This window comes from Rattus norvegicus, chromosome 13 (assembly GCF_021556685.1).
Source record: "Rattus norvegicus strain SHRSP/BbbUtx chromosome 13, alternate assembly SHRSP_T2T, whole genome shotgun sequence".
Taxonomy (NCBI): domain Eukaryota; kingdom Metazoa; phylum Chordata; class Mammalia; order Rodentia; family Muridae; genus Rattus; species Rattus norvegicus.
In genome coordinates, this window is record NC_141546.1 from 70834080 (window position 1) to 70856975 (window position 22896).

The 22896-nt window shown below is 46.8% G+C and overlaps 2 protein-coding genes across 13 annotated transcripts in view; one reads left to right on the forward strand and one right to left on the reverse strand.

The window, feature by feature from the left end:
* Positions 1–11382, forward strand: part of Tor1aip2 (torsin 1A interacting protein 2) — a 31347-nt gene extending 19965 nt beyond the window's left edge. For 9 of the 10 annotated variants that reach the window (XM_087580851.1, XM_087580854.1, XM_087580852.1 and 6 more), the window contains 4 exons: positions 2481–2657; positions 4238–5047; positions 6423–6524; positions 7493–11330. In XM_087580851.1, coding sequence (XP_087436977.1) covers positions 2591–2657; positions 4238–5047; positions 6423–6524; positions 7493–8250 — 1737 coding nt within the window. In that variant the 5' untranslated portion in view covers positions 2481–2590 and the 3' untranslated portion in view covers positions 8251–11330. 10 annotated transcript variants of the gene reach the window in all.
* A 6335-nt stretch (positions 11383–17717) lies between these two features.
* Fam163a (family with sequence similarity 163, member A) overlaps positions 17718–22896 on the reverse strand; it is a 77411-nt gene continuing 72232 nt past the window's right edge. The window contains 2 exon segments of one of the 3 annotated variants that reach the window (NM_001109072.2): positions 17718–21102; positions 22071–22185. In NM_001109072.2, the coding sequence (NP_001102542.1) occupies positions 20689–21102; positions 22071–22163 (507 nt within the window). In that variant the 5' untranslated portion in view covers positions 22164–22185 and the 3' untranslated portion in view covers positions 17718–20688. 3 annotated transcript variants of the gene reach the window in all.

The following is a 22896-nucleotide window of genomic DNA, read 5'->3' on the forward strand; positions in this document are numbered from 1 at the left end:
CACTAAAATTAAATATGCTCGTACCAGTTGGGAGACATTCTATGCTTTGTGGGGAGAATACCATCAAATACCTTTTGTGGACAGTTACGTCTCCCAACAGCACATTTTGATCACTATGAGGCATAGCCTCAATTTTGTTTTTTGACATGACTTTCAGGTAGCTCAGGCTGGCCTAGAGCTTGCCATGTAACTCAGGATGGCCTCAAACTTGTGATCTTTCTGCCTCTTCCTCCCAAGTGCTAGGATTACAGGCCAAAGCCATACACCTGGCTTCTGCCACACTCTGTGACATTCCACACGAAAGTTGCTTCCTAATATGGGCTTGTCACTGCTCAAAAAGATTTGCATGATTCTGAAACGTCAGCCTCCAGATCGCTCAGATACCAGACCATATGACATTGTGAGTTGAGGGAAAAAACATGTTTGTCCCACTTCTGTTCCGAGGGAATGCTGTTTCAACCCTGTACAGAGGTGAGGGCTTGCTGCGGGGCTGACGTCAGTGAGCTTGTGAGGAGAAGCATATGCTGAGCCTTGGAGACATGTCTGTGGTCGTTCCTTTTTTCTTGCACTGTAGATGGAGGAGACATTTTGGGACATGCTAGTTGTCATAACGTTAGGACAGACTGTAATTGCAGGCGCTTTAAGTTTGATGGCAGATGAAATGCTAATGACCTAGGTTTTCCTCAGTGGTGGTTTTCCAGTCCATACTCCCTCCTCTACATGTTTTATTCACCGTAGATTATAATCATTTACTCAGTCTAGAACTTCCTGTAAATGGAATCGTTAGTGATGTTTTGAATGTGGTGCTAATGATGAAATCTAGGGCCGTGCACAGCTATACAAGTCTATGCTGAGCTATACTACAGCCTTGTTATAATTCAGATACGAGAAAATTCTACCAAAGTCCTTTTACTGTTAAAATTCATTACTAGGAGGCTGGGTGTGGTAACACATACCTGTGATCTCAGCACTCAGGCAGGAGGATTGCCTCGACTGTATAGAAAGTTCTAGGCCTGCCAGAAATATGTACGAGCTGCTGTCTCAACAACAACAAAAGCAAAAAGAAACAACAAAGGAGGGAGATATCCTGGGAGCTAGGGGTGTAACTCAGCAGTAAAACACTTGCCAATTCTGGATGAGGTCTGTGTTCACACACATGCATACACACACGCGCGCGCGCACACACACACACACACACACACACACAAACACACACACACAAGCTGAAGTATCAAATACGAGCTTTAAAGAAGGGAAAGGAAAAGAAGGTCTTTAACTCTGAGACGCTTGTAAACAGTCAAACCATCAGAAAGTGGGTGTGTTCCATTTCTCCAGTCTCTCCAATGCATACGCCACAATCACTCATTTTCTTTAAAAAAAAATTAATATTTATGTGTTCGCATTACATAATTCCGTATGTGGAGGTTGTGGCTCGAGGATAACCTGTGGAAGTTGGGGGTTTTTTCTTCACCATGGGGATCCTAGCGCTCATCTTAGGTTGGTTCTGTATTTTATTTTGCAATTTGGGGATTAAACCACTCTTAGGTGAGAGCTGTACCCCTGAGCCTGTCCCTAGCCCTTGGTTATCTGTTTTAGGGGCAAATGCTTTTATCTCACTCCTCACTCACTCTCCTCATAATTTAAGATATACTCTCAAACAATATGCACAGTTTTACTGTGCCCCGGCACTGACTGTGCTAGATAGATGAGGTCGAGATGGGTAACAGTTTTAAGATGTGAGAGCGCTGTGAAAAAGCTCAAAGAAAGCTGGCTTTATGTGCCTCTCAGGTAGGATTTCAAAAAGTGTAACACTTTACAAAGCTCTGTCACCTGTGTTGCTGTCTTTAACCCTTGACCTCTTTTTAAAACCCAGTGCAGGTCAGGTAACTTACTGAGCAAATGGTATTGAGCAGTAAGACCTTACAGTGGCGTGATTTCGACGGCCTACAAATGGCTCCTGACTCTGCTCCTCCTGAGGAGAGTTGTACGTATTTGTCCTCTCTGAACGTCACGAGGACATGCGTGAATGGTTCGGGGTCTCCCTGAGATCCCAAATGTGAGCTTGCATCTTCCGGCAGCACCTGAGCAGCTACCCATTCATAAGTGTTCGAGCACCTCTGCTCTGAGTGGCCTGAGGGAATGACACGGCCTGACACAGGCACAGTGACCGCCTCCACGTCCACTTTCAAGAGGGTTTCATGTCTTAATTCAAAGTACCCTAGGCTCCGGCTCACTTGGCCTTACACCCTTTTTATACTCCGATAAGTCTACTAGGGTGTTAGGGGATGGCCGCCTCTGTCCGAGACTAGTCCCGGGAGTTTTTCTTTCCATTGTCTGGGGTTGGGATATGAAAGCCAGAGAGAACAGCTTTTCTTAAGAGTTTAAGAAATAACACAAAAGAGATTCAAAGGGCTGGCACTGGCGTTTTGCCCTTGAATGGATAAAAAGTCGTTTAAATGTTTGTTTCCATTTTATTTTAGCCACTGTCGATATCCCTTGCTTCTTGCTTCCATGGGAAGCATGAGTCTATTGGAACTTGGGACAAGAAGAAATCAAGGTATCTCTACTACAGAGCCCAGACACTAAACACATGTCCCAAACTCTGAAGAGCCAGGACACAAACATGAGTGACAGTGGCTACAGGGATCCTGTGGAAGGTAAGAACTGGCCCTCACAGCCCCAAAGCCTGCTGCACGGAATGGGGCCGTGTTAAGGAAGAATGTCTCCAAGGACCAAAACCTTAAGTTTTGAAGTAAAATATAAGAATATTACCTTTTTGACATTTACTGAGTTTTACATAATATCAAGTAAGTATAAGAAAGATAAATGTTTTAGATGCCAGTAGTAAGGAATGATCATTTTTGCAAAATGCTGTCCATGGATCTCATAAAAAGATGGTAGACTCGTCTTTAGAGTGGTATTTATTAAAGAAAACTTGTCATTTAGAGGGCACCTTTCATAAAATGTAAAGTCTTCATCCTACTTTCAGAGGTGTATGTGTCTGTCTGTCTGTCTGAGAGTGAGTATGGGTATGTGTGAATCAGTCTGTGTGTTTGTGTGTGTTAGTATGTCTGCATGTATGTGGGTATGAATGTGTATGTATAAGAGTCTGTGTAGGTGTGTGTGAGTGTGAGTCTGTGTGTGTGTGTGTGTGTGTGTGTGTGTGTGATAGAATAGGCAAATGGGCAAATGGGAGATAGTTTATTGAGAAGAGAAGAGGCCATCAGTTGTCTTTTTAACATTGTGTTTGTTTCTTTGGTGTGTATGTGAGCTCAGCCGAAGGTCAGAGGGCAGCCTCAGGAGTTGGTTTCCTCCTCCTGCCATGCAGGTCTCACGGATGAAACGAGGCATCAGCCTGACAGAAAGCGCCTCGGTCTGCCCAGCCCTCTGTTAGACCTACTTTAAATTTTTCATTGAGGAAGTTTTAAATGTATAAAAGTAGAACCGTATAATGAGCCTCCATGGACTTCATGTCCAACTTCATCTGTTACCAACATAATCCGATCTTGCTGCTTGCCTTGGCAGGGGCTGTAGCTAACTAGTAAATATTTGCCCACTGTGCAGAAGTCCCTGCAGTCAATCCTACCTCTACAGAGGAAGCAAAATGAAGTTCATGAGGCAGCTTAGGAAAATACAAATGGCAAATATTTGGTGATGTTAAGAAATTACTCACTTTTAAATATGGTAAAAGTGTTATTCTTTTCTAACAATAAGTGTTATTTTTTTTTTCTAAAGAATCCTCATCTTTTTAGAGATGTATATCCTGGTATCTTAGCTACAAACATGAGATGTCTAGAACTTGGTGTGTTAATATGCTACAAGGGAAGGGAAAAGGGAGGGAGGAACACAGATAAGTGCGTATTTCTGTTGTTGTTGAGACATGGTCTGTCTCTGTAGACAAGCTAGCCTTGAACTCACGAGCCTCCTGTATCAGCCTCCCAAGTGCTGGAAATGCAGTAAGGACGTAAGGATGTGCCACCACCCTGATTAAGAGGCTGTATGTAGCCTAACTTTACTTACTCTTAAGTATGACTTTAGCCATTCCTTCCTGTTAGCTTTATTAGCACAGGCGGCTTGTTATACTGTTGCTAGGCAAGAGAAGTAAGGTGTAGAAAAAGTGGGTTGTAAATCATGAAAAAGAAGAGAGAGAGAGAGAGAAAGAGAGAGAGAGAGAGAAATTGCAGACCTTGTTTGCTGTGGAGGAAATGTTTAAGATAAAACATTTTTATCTCACCAGACTCTCAAAACGTTTTGGGAAATGATCCATCAGTAAACTCTCAAGCACAGGACCCCATAGTCACACCGAGTAACACTGTGGAAGCCCAGACCCTACATCCCACATCTGATCTTAAGGAAGACCATCATGAAATAGGGGCCAAAGGTCAGGAGCATGCAGACACAGGTGACAGGGCAGAAAGTTCTGAGGAACCAGCTTTGGAGAAACCTCCACTGGATAAAGCAGAACTGGAGAGGAGCCCGAGTTCTCAGGACACAGAGCAAAGGCATCACCCCTACTCGGAACATGTGGGCGGAGACACCCTGGTTCTGGATCCTAACTACTCTCAAAGCGACTTGGGAGGAAGAGCGGATGCACACCTGGAGAGCAGCTCTGCAGCCCCCACAGAGGGGGCAGGTGAGGGAGGTGAAGCAGGTGCACACCTGGAGAGCAGCTGTGCAGCCCTCCCAGTGGGAGCAGGTGAGGGAGGAAGAGCCAATGCACACCTGGAGAGCAGCTCTGCAGCCCCCACAGAGGGGGCAGGTGAGGGAGGTGAAGCAGATGTACACCTAGAAAGCAGCTCTGCAGTCCCCCCAGAGGAGGCCCATCTGGAGAGCAGCTCTGCAGCCCCCTCAGAGGGGGCAGGTGAGGGAGGTGAAGCAGATGCACACCTGGAGAGCAGCTCTGCAGCCCCTTCAGAGGGGGCAGGTGAGGGAGGTGAAACTGCTCAGAACCTACTTGCTGTAGACTCTACCGATGCCCAGAGTCCCTGTCACTCCAGTGCAGGCCCAGGGAGCCAGGATTCACTGAGGAGAAGACTGCCTGTGACAGGTGAGAGAACCCTATGGACTGCTATTGCCCTGCTTATGTTGCCCCAAGAATGTGGTGGAAGTTATTCACAGCAGGGGGATGCTGGGCAGGTTTTTAGACTAGCTCAGTCACTGTATTAACTTGCTACCTACACATTTAAATTTTCCTTAGTTGTGTGTGTGCGTGTGTGCGCGCGTGCACGCAGTACTTAATGGATGTCAAAGGACAACTTACATCAGTCATGTGGCTCCTGGTTGTAGCAGACATCATTCCCCACCTAGCCATCATGATGGCCCAGATTGCATTTTTTAAGAAATGTATTTTATGTGTTTAGATGTTTTCCCTTCAAGTATGTCTGTGTACCATGTGCTTGCCTGTACTCAAGATAGTCAGAAGAGGATGTCAGATCACCTCAAACTGAATTACAGATGGTTGTGAGCCACCATGTGGGTGCTGGGGATTGAACCTTGGTCCTCTGGAAGAGCAAGAAGTGCTCTTAACCATTAATCATTCCTCCAGTCCCACAAATTACATTTTTAAATGTTGTTTTTATTCACTGTTTATATTCACACAATAAGATAAAAAAAGAGCACAACTTATGAAAAGGTCATATTCTTGTTTCTTATGAATTATGACTTCAAACTTTCAATTTTTTTGTCTTTTGGAAAACACAATATTATATAAATCAACAGGTGAGTGTGTATAAATCAGTGAGAACACATACACACAGGAAGACGCTTGGTTAGTTTTGTTGGTATGCTCTTGTTTTGAGATAATCTCACTCTGTAGGCCAAGCTGCCCTCAAACTCACAGTGATCCTCCTGCCTCAGCCTCCTGAGATCCAAGAGTGCAGGTGTGTAGCGTCACGCCCGGTACTTCAGTGCTCTGAAGAGCTCTGTCTGAGATGCCCATCTTCTGGTGCCAACGCCTGGTATCCATGTATTGACTGAGTTGATAATTTGCGTCCCCCTGCTAATGTCTGATATCTCATGTGGCTCGTGCGTTCCCATCACAGTAGTCTGTTCGGAGGCACTTAGCTCACTTCTCTCAGTGCATTTCTCTGGCATCCTACCCGTAGGAGCAACTTCATGAATAGAGTTTGAATGAGAAAGTGGATGGATGGATGAGTGACGAATGTGATTGGATGGACCCTTGTCCACTATACAATTCCACCATTGTAGAGGTTCATTGCAAGTAAAAAATAAAACCGCGTCTCAGATGCAGTGTTTGTGTGGGAAAGAACCTAATATGGTGAAAGGAACTGATCAGTGGTTTTGGTTTGCATTAAGGGGGATTAGCAAAAGTCTAGGCATCCTGTCGTCCTGTAACCGGGTAAGAGGTAAAAGATACTGCCCACTCCTCAGTGTTCTGTCTACCATGTTCCTTCTCTCTCTAGAGGCTGAAAGGCATGAAGAAGAGACACAGTTGGTGACGGAAAAGGAGGAGGTCGCACAGGAAACATTGAGAAAGACTGAGAAAAAGAGTCTCTGGACCTATGGTGAGAACAAACCTGATTTCCCACAGTTATTTACATCATTTGCAGATCCTTGAGGAAAATACATGGAAAACTGTGTTGTTTAAGCAGTTTTAATTTTAATTACACACACACACACACGCTTAATACATTCAGTAAAATAGAGCAATAAAATTTTAAAGTTTTTTCCTCCAGGGCTACTGTATGATATTTTGTTAAACACACAGAAATCCTCGTGGTCAGAGAATTTACTGCTTCTCCCTCTCTCCCACCCCACACAGCAGGAGACTAAGGGCCTTGTGCATGCCACTGAGCTACCGTGCTAGAGGCAGAAAACTCGGTGTAGAAAGTAAGAAACTACAGCTGCCTTTTGTCTTCTTTTGTTGAGGCAGGACTTGCCATGTAGTCCCGACTGGCCTGGGGTTCCCTGGGCAGCCCAGGCTAACTCAGACCCAGGGCAGGACTCATGCCTCAGCCTCCAGAAACTGCCCTTCCAGTTAGAGGCTTCTAACCTCTCAGAGTGCATGCTTAAGTTGTTGTTTCTTTTCCCCTTTGAGACCAAATCTCAACACATAAGGCAGGTGTCACATGTGGAGATTTCTAGGCCCTGCCACCCCGTCTGGGTCATTTTTAAGTTTTGATTACAGTGTTCTAGCTACTGTAGACTTGGAGACGGTGGAAGATCAAAAGGCATCATTGACTATGACAAAGCCTATAAATAATTTTGACACAGATAAGTATATCTCCAAATAGCTTCAAGAGATTAAAGAAGGTATTTCTGTTAGGCTTTTTGTTTTCTTCCTTGCTGTATAGACCAGACTGGCCTCAAACTCATGACAATCCTCCTGCCTCAGCTTCCATTAGAAGAGTCAGGCAAAGGAACTGGACAACGCAGTAACACTTGATAGAAATCTGTGTTTCATTTCTGTTTTCCACAACCATTGTTTCTGACTCTTGTTCCTCTCATTTTCTGGTGTCTTCTCATCTGGCAGGTTCCATGTTTCTTGGCTGCCTGATTGTGGCTGTGGTGCTAAGCTCTGTCAACAGCTACTATTCCTCCCCAGCTCAGCAGGTGCCACAGAACCCAGCTCTGGAGGCCTTCCTGGCTCAGTTTAGCCAACTGAGGGAGAAATTTCCAGGTCAGAGTGCCTTCCTGTGGCAGCGAGGGCGTAAGTTTCTCCAGAAGCACCTCAACGCCTCAAACCCCAGTGAGCCAGCCACCGTCATCTTCACAGCTGCTCGAGAGGGGAAGGAGACCCTCAAGTGCCTGAGCTACCACGTGGCCAATGCCTACACCTCTTCCCAGAAGGTAACTGCCGTCTCCATAGACGGAGCGGAGAGAGCCCTGCAGGACAGTGACACAGTCAAGCTGTTGGTTGACTTGGAGCTCAGCTATGGGTTTGAGAATGGCCACAAGGCTGCTGTAGTCCACCACTTCGAATCCCTTCCTGCGGGCTCCACCCTGATCTTCTACAAGTACTGTGACCACGAGAACGCCGCCTTTAAAGATGTGGCCCTTGTCCTGACCGTCCTGCTGGAGGAGGAAACGTTAGAAGCAAGTGTAAGCCCCAGGGAAACAGAAGAAAAAGTGAGGGATTTGCTCTGGGCCAAGTTCACCGACTCCGGAACTCCCAGCTCCTTCAGCCACATGGACTCAGACAAACTGAGTGGACTCTGGAGCCGTATCTCCCACCTCGTGCTGCCCGTGCAGCCCGTCAAGAACATAGAAGAGCGAGGCTGCCTTTTGTGAAGCCAGCCACCAAGGTGACATTGAAGGGCCAGGCCTGAGGGCTCTGTTGCAATGGGAGGAGGTGATTGGCACGTGAGAGGAAACAGCTGGTGCACGAGACTTTATGTTGGAAAAGAAGCCTTTTTTTCCTTTTACTTTTATAAAAACTTTCTAGTCTGAACTTTGATAAAACTAACAATTGGCCTGATGTTTTTCTTTGTCTTTTAAAGCCAATCAGGTTGATGTATGTATGGATCGTTTAGGTGTCCAGCCCATTGGTAGAATCGTTGCACAGGAAGTTCTGATTCTCCGGGAACTGCACTACCACTGCTGTCCTGCAAGGACTCTAACCGGCCACCAGGGCCATGTTTGGACCTGGACTAGGCGTAATTCCAATGATTTTAGAGGACACTTCTACCACATCTTAAGTTCTTTCTAAGATTCACTTTAATAATGCACTCGTGGGGTTGGTTGTATCTTACACAGATTTGCACTTTGACTAGGTGAAAACAGGAAATTACAGTTCAGCCCCCCCCAGACCTACCTAAGAACCTGGTGTGTGTATGCTTTTATTCCGTTAAGGAGCTGAGGTAGGAACAGCTGCTCTCAAACGAACAAACAAAAATGTTCCCAAGCATCAATGTAGAAATTGTTAGTAATCACCAGAAATAAAAAAATCCCAACTGGCGATATCATTTCTCTGTGCCTACCCGCGGCCCCTCCTCCCTATGAGAGCATGCCTGCCCTTGGCTGCTGCTGGTATTTTGGCTTCTCTGTTAAGATTTCGGTGGAACTGAGTTTCACCGAAAGGAAGTTTAAAAACCCTTGATGAAGTGAAAGCACATTCTAGAATAGGAAGTTGGATAGGAAGAAATGGCAGGGTTAGGAGTTGACCAGGGTTACAAAGACCTGCAGGTGAGCTAGCTACTCGAGGATGTCTGTTGGTCTTTCTGGCTTCCCCACTGGAATTTCACATTTGTCTGTGGTAAGAGTCTGAGTGCTGTTTCAGAAAAGACTTGAGTAATAGCAGCTGCTGCAGGAGGATGTTCTCCATAGGGGACAGGAAGAGGAATCATGGCCAGTGTCAGTTGTTAAGCTTCGTCCCATGATTTCAGACTGGGCCAATAGCTGTTGATCAGCACATGAACTCTGAAAGTAAAACGCTAGTAAAATGATCTTGACCCTCATCCATTACATGGGTGGGGAAAAAGCCCTTGGAACTTGGCACTCAGTTTTGGGTCATCTGCTGCTATGAGATCATGTATGTAGTTGAGACATTAAGCCACAGAGTCTAGAGGGATTTTAGGAAACACTAAGATTTCTATTGATAGTTAAAAGGATCACAGAGGCCCTCGTGAGAGGTAATCTGAAAATATTTACCATAAAATGGCTTTGGCCAGAGCCTTTGGTGTTAAGTAAGTTAATTATGGGGGCCCAGGTGAAGCAGTACGCATTTGGAATTTTGAAGGTATCCTGAAATAGACGTAAGAAAAAACCCTACACAAAATTTAAGCATGGTGAATGGGGTTTTACTGTTAAACCAGTGTAAAACACAGGGACTGTAGAAAAATCTGTCTGCCATATTTGATTTTTCTTTTTTCTTCTGTATTTCTAAACTCACTTGTTTCGAATGCTAGTGGCTTGTCATAGAGCCATGCTGGCCTGGTGCTTACCCTGTGGTGTAGGCTGACTTTGAACTTACAGTGATTTTTCCTACCTCGGCTTCCTGAGTGCTGAGGCTATAGGTGTGTACCGTTGTACTCAGCTCTTAGCTACTAACATTACATCACGTAAAGCCACGTCAGAAGGCGCCTTGCAGAGCTGCTGTGTTGGCCTTTGACCTGTGCTCCAGAGGAACTGTGGAGAGGACGCTAGAGGAACTGGTCAGCAGTATTTGTATACAGTCTGTGTCAGGGACTCAGGTCACAGGTGAACTAGGTAATCATTTCTTCATTAAAACTGTAAAACTACAGCCTTACAAAGTTTGCTGTTAACAAAAATTCAGGATATAATACATTCTAGAAATTTATTTTCATCTTTTTCCTATTTACCTTGTTAAAAAACACTTTTCCTCATACGTGCAATCAACTGAGACTCATCAGTTTTCTACACTGTTTCAAATCCTCCGGCCTTAACATTCATTCAAGGAGAGTGCCCTATCACTAAGCTGTATTCCCAGACCTTTAAAAAATAATTTTGAAAAAAACCCCAAAAAACAGTATATGTTTGTTTGGGGTCAGAACAAATGATTTTCTGTTTTTGATACAGAGTCTGTACATAGCCCAAAGTAGTAATTCTCAAGCCTTAGACTTTTACATAATGAGATTCTAGGAGTGTGCCGCCATACCAGCTCAGTGCAGTTACTTTTAAAACAAAAATATACTTTAAAATGTATACATATCTATTTTCAACTGAACACACACACACACACACACACATACATACATAACACACACACACATACACATTGGTGGTGTTTTTGTTTTTTTGTTTTGTTTTGTTTTAAATAGGAATCCCTTCTTGAGTAATACCAAGTCTCTGAAACAAGCAGGGGAAATAGAAACTGTCTTTAGACTTGAGTCTCGCTTTCCCTTTCAGGTAAAATTTAGGGTTCTTAGGGTTCTTTTAGGTAGTTCTCAGAGATCATCAGAGAAGTTCTAGAGAGTTCTTATCCCTGAACTAATTTGAACAAATTTTATCTGGAAGTTCGGAGGCTTGGGGGAGGGTAGTGAGGATCAGTGCCCTTCCTGTCGGCCCACCCTAACAGTGCTGGCTGATGGAGGGGACAGCTTTGTCTCAAGGCCTTTGGTTCACATTCTCGTTTAAGGCCGGAGCACTGTGAGCACAGATGCTGGGTATGGCAGACAGATGTGAACACGAGAGAAATGCAGCAAAAGGATGACCAGCAACACGCTTACATTCTCTATCAAGGATTTCTTAGCCCCAAGAATCCTGCCTTGATGTATTCACAAATTTAACGGCTTGTCAGACTTTTCAAGTCACCATAACTGCTTTTTTGCATTTGTTTCCATATTGATGATGTTGAATGTGCCTTATTCAAATCAACTGTCATTTACAATAAATTGCCTTGATTTTTCCTAGTTGCTTGATTTTTGACTAAAATTTCCAAAATAAAGAGTTTATGGAAATGGGCATGTGGTTGTTAATGGTGGGAAGAGTGAAAGGATTCTGGAAACATCAAGTGGTGTTGGCGGCTGTCGGGGAAGAGATGGGGTGTGGATGGTATGCTTGGAACCCTCTGGAACCCTGGGCAGTGTCTATGTAGAATTTTTTTCTCCCACCTGGCTCTCTTGACTAGGGGAAGAGTGAGCCCAGCCTTGGTGGTTGTTCCAAACATGAGGTGTGCTGACTTGGGATGTATTAAGTGTGGCTATCCAGCATCTTGTATGTTGGACAGCAGGAAGGTGGTTTGCATTTAAAATTTGAATTTCGAGGCTAGAGAGATGGTTTAATAAAGTGCTTGCTACACAAACACGAGGACCGGAGTTTGGATCCCCGTATACACATAATAAGTTGGGCTTCCTGCAGATGACTGAATCTTTACATCCTCTTCTGGCATCTGCAGTCTGCTGGGGCAGGCATACACTGACTTGTACACACATGCAAATAAATCTAAAAACTGCTCAGCAGCACATATCTGTAGATCCAGCTCTTGGGAAGGGAGAGATTTCTGGGGCTCCCTGACCAACCCACCCAGCTGAATCTATAAATTCCAGGTTGAACGAGAGACCCTCTCTAAGAAAGGTGGGATGCAATTGAAGACTTTCAACATGAATGTCTGATGCCTTGGGAGCACAAGCACCTGAGTTCAATCTCAACAACACCTGTTTTGTTTTTGTTTTTGTTTTTTTAATAAAAAAAAAAAAAAAGCTGGGTGCAGTGGCACAGGCTTGTTACCCAGCATGGAGGAAGCAAGAGACACACAAGATATCTGGGGCTTTGATAGTCAGCCACCCTAACTACTTGACATGCTCCAGGTCTGTCTCAACAAGATGGACTGGGCCTGAGGAAGGACAGACAGACAGACAGACAGACAGACAGACACACACACACACACACACACACACACACACACACACGAACAAAAGGAAAATTTGCTCTGAGAATGTTGCCGGCCTGAATTAGTGGGTAGAATTCTAAGACCCAGGCTTCAACCCCCTACTGCTCAGACTCTATTGCTGGGTCTCAGCTGTCTTCATCAGCTTGGATCAAAGTGTTTCTTGACTAATTTCCTATTTGATTCTTGTAATTTTGGAAATATATTTTCAAGAGTTAGCATATCTTAAGAGTCTGTCTAGGGGTTGGGGATTTAGCTCAGTGGTAGAGCGCTTGCCTAGGAAGCGCAAGGCCCTGGGTTCAGTCCCCAGCTCCGGAAAAAAAAAACAAAACAAAAAAAAAAAGAGTCTGTCTAACTACGGCACAGATGAGTCTGCTTGCTGAGAATGGGGCTCTTTTTTAAATATATTTTTTATTTACATTTCAAATGTTATTCCCTTTCCTGGTTTCCCATCCATAACCCCCCATCCCATCCCCCCCTTCTTCTATGAGGGTGTTCCCCTTTCCTAACAACCCCCCTTCCCACCTCCCTTTCCTGTCATTCCCCCACACTGGGGTGTCCCCTTCAGCTCCTTCAATCCTTTCTCTAATTCCTCCAACGGGGACTGAGAATGGGGCTTCTCAGACTCAGTACAATTATATACGGTAGTGAGCAGTGTGGTGGTAGTTTCATTTTTGAGTGTTTGAGTTAAAAGGGTAGAAAATTTACATATCTACCCTCAAACACAAACTGGGTAGTGGTCAAGTTTCTATATAACATATTCAAACTTGAGAAGATTAAATGCACCAACGAGGAAAACAAAAAACCCCCCTCAGCCCTCCTAATCAGATAGCTATCTGCAGACAGGCCAGCGGCGGTGATGCTGGGGGTGGTGGACGTGTAAACTGTCAGGCTGCAGGGATGATTTCAGTGGTTGAGACTGCTTTCTGCTCATCTAGCAGAAATCCTAGTTCAATTCCTAGCAAGCACAGCTGGGGCCTCACAAATGTCTAACTCCAGGGGACCTGTCACCAACACACACACACACACACACACACACACAAAAGTAAAATAATTTGTTTTTTAAAAAAAAGATGGGGGCTGGGGATTTAGCTCAGTGGTAGAGCGCTTACCTAGGAAGCACAAGGCCCTGGGTTCGGTCCCCAGCTCCGAAAAAAAGAACCAAAAAAAAAAAAAAAAAGATGAATTGTCAATTTAGTAGCTATGGAATCTTTTCCTGAGATGTCATTTCGAGCTCTCATTTGGGTTGATGCTAAATCTGCAAACAACAAAAATAGAGAAGCTAGGGGCTGGAGAGATGGTTCGGGGCTTAGAGGTTCTTTCTGCTCTTGTAGAGGACCTATGTTAAAGAGAGATTGCTGGACAGAAGTCTGTGGGGGCAGTGAGAAGCGAAGTGGTGGTACGTGGACACTAACGGACCGCTTTTGCCCAGGGACCCTTAAGTTGTGGCCTGCTTGAGTCCTCTGCCACCCATCCCACAGCTCAGGACCTCAGTGTGCTCACAGCCTAGCGGGAAGGATCCCATCTCACAGCCTCGCACTCCCAGCTGGCTGCTTGTTTTCTCGTCTTCTGGCTGAGGTGCTCCATTGTGAACCCCCTTTTCCTTTTCATTTTTAATATGCTGCCTGCTCGGGTCTCCCCACGCCATCTCTCAGGGTAGGCTGCAAAGCTATCTTCTGACCTTTTCTTCCTTCAGGATGTACTTGAAGCCAGGCTTACCTTGGAAGTCCTCATGTGGGGAGAAGAGATAGCGACTCGTCTCGCCCTGCCTGCCTTTGAGCTTACAGAACCCCATTCTTCTGCCAGGACATGCAGAATAAACCTAGCTTAAAACTTGTTTTGTAGATGTAAATAAGGGAGTTCTAACTCGAATGGCTGAAGAGTTTTAGAGCCACAAGAAGCTTGGGAAGGCTACTGGTAATGACTGTTCAATTCCATGAGTAAGTTCACGCCTTGGAATCCTATGTACACTTCGAAATGGTTTAAAATACATGTTTTGTGTGACTTATCTTTTGCCACTACAAAAAAAATTACTTTGAATTCATTCAAACTGTGCTGCCTAGCCTTATTTTTTTCCTTTTAAGGTTATTAGCTTTTAAGGCATTAGCCGTTACCAGTTCCTGACTCATCCTCCTCAGCCCTAGGGCCGAGGGCAAGGGAAGAGGGATTCAGGTCAAGGAGGACTAGGGCCAGGGAGGTTCTCAGGAGCCAGAGGCTGGAGGTCTGGACCTTCTTTATCATTCTGGAACCCTTGGGTTTGGGGATGGAGTTCAGAGGACCTTCGAAGATGGTGAGGGTTCCAGTTTAGTTTTAAAATGTTTATTTGACTCAGAACATAGCCCTTCTGAGGAAAGCGCTCTTTTGTTAGTTTTAGGACTAAACACAATTCCCAATAGGTTGAAGAACCCTGAGTCAAGGCAGAGCCCCTAAGCCATCCCTATGTGCAGAAGTAGACACAGGTTTGCCGGAGGGCCCGGGCTGGAGCCTGAGATGCACCTGCTCAGACATGACAGAAGTGTGGCAGCCAAATGTTTCCCCTGGGCCTGGACCAAGCCTCCCTCAGGTGTGCTCATCTTTGGTAAAGGACCTCTTTGGGAGCTGGTACACCCAGGGTTGTGGGAATGATGTTTGTAGAAGGAGGTGGGACTTCTTCCTTGGTCCGGGCAAGGGTCTCGGCAGGATGGTATTGTCTACATTTCGGGAACAGTGCAGGGCTACTCAAAAGAAGAATCGGTAAGAAACCATCCCCTTAATCATCAGAAATGGGTTTGTCCTAAATATATCAACCTGTTTCCTAAGCAACTGTCCTTCGGTATATCAAAATACTTCTGAACAATAATGTCACAGATCGTCTACAGAGTATAAGCACTCCGTAGTGTTGGGACAAACCTTGAATAAACTCTGCCAGGCCCTGACTGAGGACCTCTCCCATCTCCTTAGCCTTTGAGCCTAAGGCTTGCTGAAATCCCCTGTCCCCCCCCCCCCCCCCACTCCCTTTGCCAACTAAGTCTCCCACTATGACCTGCATCCAGATAGCCATAGCCCGGGCAAGTCAGTTTCTAAAGATAAAACAGACTTGTCTGGACAAACAACTCCAGGAGAGGAGAAACTGCAGGCTTGCATTTAACGTCCCAGTCCCCAGACTTCCCTTAGAAACCCCAAATATCTCCATCCCTTGGGTAGATGCCCCTTTCCTGCAGTGTCTGCTCCCCCATGCCCCACTGTTTGAAACAGACACCATCTGCTGAGGTCAGATAGGTCTCCTTTCTGTCTTCTGTTGCCTCAGAAATGGAGCACAGAGCCTGCATAAGGTACTGTTCTCCCTAGTTGGAGGGACTCCATCCCTGACTTTTGTTGTTTTTCTGGACTTTAGAGACCTGTTTCCCCTGAGTAGCTCTGGCTGTCCGAGAACTTGCTCAATAGACAAGAGGCTACCTTTGAACTCAGAGATCTGCCTGCCTAGGCCTCAAGAGTGCTGGGACCAAAGATTCTTACTCCCACTCCCCGCTGTATCCCTGGCTTCTTCCCTTCACAGACAAAGCCAGTTCTCTGCTATCTAGCTTCCAGAGCGGCCTTGCCTTCTCATCCGGTCCTCCCACCTGCGGTGCAGGGCGGTGCCTCTTTCTCCCACTTCCTTCTTCCCACTTAGGTCTGGACCGAGCCATGGCCTGAGGCCGGAAAAGGTCAGACTATCATGGAAAAGGGCTGAGCTCAGATGCTTGCCCCACTACGGGCCTGAGACAAAAACGGACTCGTGAAGGGCAGTCCGATCTTTTAGAGCACCCCCAGAGTGATGGGGGTATAGGGCCACAAAGATGTGCTTCAGGCTCGTTGGTTCTCAGAGGTGAATCACACTAGCAGAACAGAGGCCGGGGCTCCCCAAGGCAAAGCTGCGCACTTCCGTTGATACAACAGAAGGGGCCTTGGCAGGGCCAGAGGTCTCAACAACAGGATTGTCCTGGCCACCAGCTGCAGCCCACTCAGCTGTAGTCATAGCCCTGAGGTAGGGAGAGGTTCTCTTTCATACTCTTGTGTAACACTCATGCACACACGATGACTGCAGCCCTGACCTTTTGTTGTTTTTCTGGATTTTAGAGACCTGGTTCCTCTGAGTAGGTCTGGCTGTCCCGGAACTTGCTCAATAGATGAGGTTACCGTTGAATTCAGAGATCTGCCTGCCCAGGCCTCCGGAGTGCTGCGACTAAAGGCACAGTACTCCCACACTCTGCTGAATCTCCCTTCACAGTCAAAGCCAGTTCTCTGCTCTCTAGCTTCGGTTCCAGCTTTCTTGTCTTTGTAGTCTCTGTACAACTGTCTCCCTTCTTTCCCTTCCCATACAACGCGAGACTGATTGTCTAACACGGTTAAGTCTTCTGAGAAACAATGAGTTGACTCAAAGGTAGAGAGGAGGAGAAACTGCATTCCTGGAAAGTGAGGAGGATGGGGCCGAAGTCTGTACTGCCTCCCCCACCGCCCAGCGAATTCACCGTCCCGTCCCGGGCAGGGCACCTGTAAGAACTACCAAATAAGTACTGTGGAACTTGTGTCTTGGATTAAAATAAAAAAAAAAAAAATCACATCTTTTTTTTTAAATCTCTCCTACCAAGTAAGACTTTTATGCAAACATTTTAATAGCTTTTCCACCCAGTTAAATATTTGTTTACGCAAAGGCCCTGCTGTTTCCTGGAAATACAATGACCCTGAGCCATGAGTGGGCCCCTTTCTCCCTTGGAGCTGTGAGCCCTTCTCTCTTGTTCCTACAGTTCCTGTGCACTGATTCTTCTCAGAGAAGCCAATGGATTAGTTCTGTGAGGACCCCAAGTATTGGGGATAAGGTCGCCCCTTGACTGAGAACAGAAACCAAATGAGCTTCCTGTCTGGGTGAGTTTGTTCTTCAGAGTAGTAAAGTTCTGATCAGTGATAAGTTAGGTTTGCTTGCCCAAGCACTTCAGTTGGAATGGTGCTATCTTTTTTTTTTTTTAAATAAAGATTTATTTATTTATGAGTACACTGTAGCTGCCTTCAGACACACCAGAAGAGGGCATCAGATCCCATTACAGATGGCTGTGAACCACCATGTGGTTGCTGGGATTTGAACTCAGGACCTCTGGAAGAACAGTCAGTGCTCTTAACTGCTGAGCCATCTCTCCAGCCCCCTCGTGCTATCTTTCTCTACGACCCGGAACTTATTGCTAACACACTTAAACCCCCTTTCCCCAAGACACAGGAAGCGCTCCCAGGTTGTGAGGGCTGACCCCGCAGAGGTTTGCCTTGCAATAAAGTGAGAGCTTTGTTAATGTGTGAGCAGAAGAGGAGAGGACGTGAATAGATTTTGGATGTTTGGGGTGTTCAGATGAGTAAAACCATGCAGTTAACCCTCCCTGGATAAAGAACGGAAGGCCCTCTGGGGTTTCTACGTAAAATTCCTCCTTTATTTTGACAGTCACTTGGTTGTGTTCCAAGTTATCAAAGGTACAAGACAAGAAATCTGCAGCAGGAGAAGTGGAGTGATGTGGACAAAGGTGCTGGAGAGGATTGGCTAATCCCCGGGTCCCTGATTCCTTCTCTTCCTGTTTAGGGTTCAGTTTGAAGAGTGCACAAATTGTGTCTCATAGCACAGACTCGAGAGCTAACAGGACAGAATAGCGAGTTGGGTGAACCTTCTCTTCCCCCAGGATGGAGCTCATGATGCTACAGTGAAGAGTGAGGGGGCAGGTGACCTGTAACCTAGGGTGGAGCCTGCACCTTGAACAACATGGGCTGAAGGGAAGTGTGTGTTCCCCCTCCCCTTTGACACTTGGGATCCAGATTTTGACTTGTGGCTTAAGCTGAGAAACCTATAGGAGACACAAAGGCAAAGAGTGCTTTATACCCAGAGCCCCTAGTATAAAAGTGGCTTACATTTGGCTGGGTTCTCTTGGTTTACCCAAAGGCATTGGTATGACGACCTTGTTTTCTAGGGTGAAGCTGTGGGACCACAGGAGAGCAAGGCACTGGGCTGGTGGTGAGGAGGTGGGGAGAGCTGCCAGACCCAGGAGCAAGTCAAGGGGTTGCACGTGGCCCAGGACGGGCAGATGGTGGGACTGGGTGCCCTGGGGCTGCAGAGCCATCCCCCTCTGCACAGGGAGATGGAGACCATTAGTCCTCCTGCTGTGGCTTCCGGAGACAGAGCCGGCGTTTTGAGGTTGCTCAGTAGGGGGTTGAACAAATGTTTTGTTGTTCTTGTTGAGACCAGGGTCTCAGGTAGCCCAGGCTGACCTTGAACTAACTATGTAACCAAGGTTGACCTTGAGCAGTTCCTACCTTCCTCCCTCTACCTCCCGAGTATTAAGAGGTGTGCCTGCCATGCTGGGTTTAATGCAGCTTGGAGACTGAGCCCTGGGCTTTGTGCAGACCTGGCGAGAGCTCTATCAACTGACCTACAGCCTAGCCCCGACTTGCTTGCCCTTCACCAGCAATCGATTTGATTTTGTCTTCTAATTGCTTGGGCTTCCTCCCAGCACACCTGTTGTGGTTTCTAGCCCACGACAAATGTCCCTGTACCCAGGATCAGGCAGCTGGAGAGTCCAACCAGCCCTGCCAGGATGAAGGCAAGAGAAAAGGCTGGCGAGCAGGTCTAAGAAGTCTTGGATTTGTGGACTGTTAAGGGACATTCAGAGTCCATCGAGGCAAGCTTTGCTTTTCTGGAGAAAAAAAATGGATGTCTCAGTGCAGACACCTGACTCTCCCAGGGCTAAGGAATGGACAGAACATGAGCGGAGAGTGGGTCCTTAACCCCGAGTTCATTATTTACAGTTGGAGATGTGAGGTGCACCCTGCTCTTTGTCAGATCAACCAACCGACCAGCCAACCAGATTTCAGAACAACCAGCCCATCTCCCAGCCCACCCTCCATATCGTCGTGTGACTCTGGAATGTGCAGGCATTAATTAACACCCTTAGAACAGTGACCCTTGAACCACAGAGTAACTGGAGAACTTATAGTCATACTAAAACAAAACAACTAAACTAAGCAAAACGAAACAAACAAACAACAAAAACCCATAAGGCCACTGCTAGATATAAGTCGTAGGTGTTGGGACTTGAGACTAGAGTAAGACAGCAAAATGGCTCATCGCCATGAGTCTGGGAAGTAAGGGGCCAAAGGAGGGCAAGCAAGCTTAAAATCTAATTATTAAGACACAGCCAACCTTCAGGAGACCCCCAGATCTCAGGTGAGAAGGCCACATCTCCTGATGGGATAAAATGGTCCCGTTCATTATGTCACATCACAGATGGATGCGATAGCCTCTGGGGGAGCTTATGCAGGTGTGTGGGAACTTAACTGTTTCAGCATTGCCTCAGGTCCCTCCTCCTGGTTGCCATGGAGACTGGCCACTTTAAATGCCATTGGGTCCAGCTGCTAGAGGGTCAGATTGTCTTATGTGTTGGTTACCCTGGACCTTTCTGCTCTGCAGCTCCTGAAGGAGGCAAAGCCATATGGCAGTTGGTGGTGATAATATGACAGGGAACTCAGCCCCACCCCAGGAATGGGCGTCCCCACACCCTCAGGGGATGGAGTTGACATATGTGGCTAAGTATGGAGGGATGGGGACAACCAATGAGATTTATCTGTTCACTGGGCTTCTAGAACTATAGTGAGTAAAATCTGGGAAAGTTACTCTAGTAGGGGGCGTAACAAAGGACTTGAAGGGGAGACAGGTTATATAGACTCTTTTTGCTATAGTCCCCATAAACAGTCATGTGCTGTGGCACTTAGCATCAGTTTGATGCGTTTCACAAGGAGGGACTAGATAGCAGACATGGTGTTTCCAGAACTCAATGTTCCTGTGGGAACAGGCAACCCAAGTAAAAGACAGAGTATAAACTAGCCCACGGGTGCATTCCAGCAAGCAAACCCCGAGGGGCTCCCTTAATGCCTTTTTCTCTCTCCTCTCAAATTCTGGAATGTCTAGTCCTCACAGTTCCCTATGTGTCCATTTCTTCTAGGTCTGCCCACCTCATCTCCCAAGGTCTCTGGAAGCCTCCCTAACCCTTGCTTAACTTTCCCTGGTGTATCTTTACACAGCCCATCAAAGCAAAGGGTTTGGGCTTATTGGAAGGGGTCATATAGAGCTTTACTGTCAGAGAGAATATCCCCAGAGAGAATTGGGTGACATTGCAGACTTATCAGGTCCCCACCTCTGGGCCACAGGGCTGGAGACAGGTCCAGCCCTGGTCCTCAAGCATTTAATAGTTCACATCCTATAGTATCTCTGCTAGGGAAGCCGGAGAAACCGAAATGACTCCTGGGGGAGGGGAGCTATTGGAAGGGCCCCTCCCCCACTCCGTTGCTCCTGCTGGGACAGCCGTGTTGGGTGTGTGCAGATCAGGGTGAAAGGGTTATACATCTGTACTAATAGCCCTTGGATTAGTGAAGGCCTCATGCCCAGAACTTGGCCAGGTCACCGGGTAACTCTGGGGTGCTGCCAATTTGAGGGATGGGGTTCCCCCCTCTTTGTAGTATGTAGGGGCAAAGGAGAGCCTCTCGCCTCCACCCCCGTTGGGCACCATGTCAGCTGTCCGTATGTAAAAGGGGGTGCGGTAAGGGGAGCAAGTGGTACAGTGGCTGGCCACCCCACACGGCTGGCTGCAGGACTCGCTGGTGAGAGGTGCCAGGCTGCCTCTGCCGTCCAGGACTTGGGAGCTGCAGGCATTGCAGGTGGGGGCTCGGGGATGGAGGGAAAGGTCATGTTCCTCCGCTTCCTCTTCCTCCTCAGCTTCCTCATCATCTGTGCCCTTCTTGCAGCAGTAATACTGGGGGGAAGAAGAAAGGACGCTTAAGAGGCGGTCTAGCCCCCATCACTAGTGTACGCAGGAACAACCCTCCTCCACCTTTCACTGGGGACCTCATGGCAGCCACTTTGTTGGGGAAGGGAGATATACTCTAGTACTAGAGACCCTCCGTCATCCGACAAGCATTTACTCCCAGCTTTACCAGGCCAGCCCTTCTCCCTTTTTCCCAGTGTGGAGCAGAGAGGGAAGCACATATAGGAATGCAAGGCCAGGGTCAGAGGCTGCTAAGGCAGTTTCCAGTCTCCCAGGTGGTTGGTGACCTTCCTACTAATGCCACTGTGATGGTTTGCTTATGCTTGGCCCAGGGAGTGGCTCTATTAGAAGGTGTGGCCTTGTTGTAAGAAGTGTGTCACTGTGGGGGTGGGCTTGGAGACCCTCCTCCTAGCTGGCTGAGGATGCTCAGTCTGTTCCTGGCTTCCTGGGTGAAGATGAAGACCTCAGCTCCTCCTGCACCATGCCTGCCTGGATGCTGCCATGCTCCTGCCTTGATGATAATGGACTGAACCTCTGAACCTGTAAGCCAGCCCCAATTAAATGCTGTCCTTTATAAGGCTTGCATTGGTCATGGTGTCTGTTCACAGCAATAAGGCCCTATCTAAGACAGTAACCATCTCAGAGGTGAATGTGAGAGTCCTGAATCTTTCCAGGACATACTCTGGTGCCTCTGTGGGGTACAGAAAACGCGCGTGTGTGTGTGTGTGTGTGTGTGTGTGTGTGTGTGTGTGTGTGTGTGTGTGTGTGTGATGGCGGGCGAACAGCTTCATTCTGAACACGCTCAATTTTCAGCCTCCTTCACTTATACTTCATATTTTATGGCTTTGGATATTATTGTCTCCAAAGTGGGCCTCCAGTATTCTGCCCCCATCATGCATTAGTGGTTTGCTGGTGCCAGTCCCCCCAGCCTCTGACCGTAGGCCCATGGTACTGACCTGGAGCCTACAGTAGCACAGGACAGCAATGATACAGAGGAGGATCACTGTAGCTAGGATTCCGCCAGTGATCACAACTGTTCCCGCTGTCATCCGCCCGGCGCCCCATCAAACTCTGCAAAGATGTATGCCGGTAAGTGAGGAGTAGTTGATCCACATTCTCTGCACAGCAGTGGACAGCAGGACAGGAGCTGAGTGGACCCAGGCCCGCATTGGTGTCCTGAAGGCAGAGGACTTGCTACGCTTAACCCAGAGAGGGGTGGGAGCCTCGGCTGCTGGAGGGAAAAGACAGGAGAGCGCTGACTGCTCCATTTCTCCTTGTGCCATTTGGTTTCTCTTTGCCTCCTCCTCCATTATTATTATTATTATTATTATTATTATTATTATTATTATTATTATATATGCATGTCTGTGTATATGTGGGTGAACATGTAAAGGCCAAAAGACAACCTTGGGTATTGCTCCTTAGAGGCTATTATTATCACCATCATATTATTATTATTATTATTATTGTTGTTGTTGTTGTTGTTGTTTTTGTTTTGTTTTGTTTCGTTTTATTTTGAAACAGGGTTTCTCCAAGTCATCTCGCTGTCCTGGAACTGGCTCTGTAGCCCAGGCTAGCCTCTGCCACCTGCCACTGCCAGACATGCAACCACCACCCAATCTTTTTTTTTTTTTTTTCATTTTTAGACAAAACCCTCTTACTAGCCCAGAACTTGCCAAGGAGACTAGGTTAGATGGCCAAGGAACCCCCAAAATTTGCCTGTTTTGGACTCTGTCATCCTAGGATTACAAATACCCATCATCCCATCTGGCTCTTTTCAGA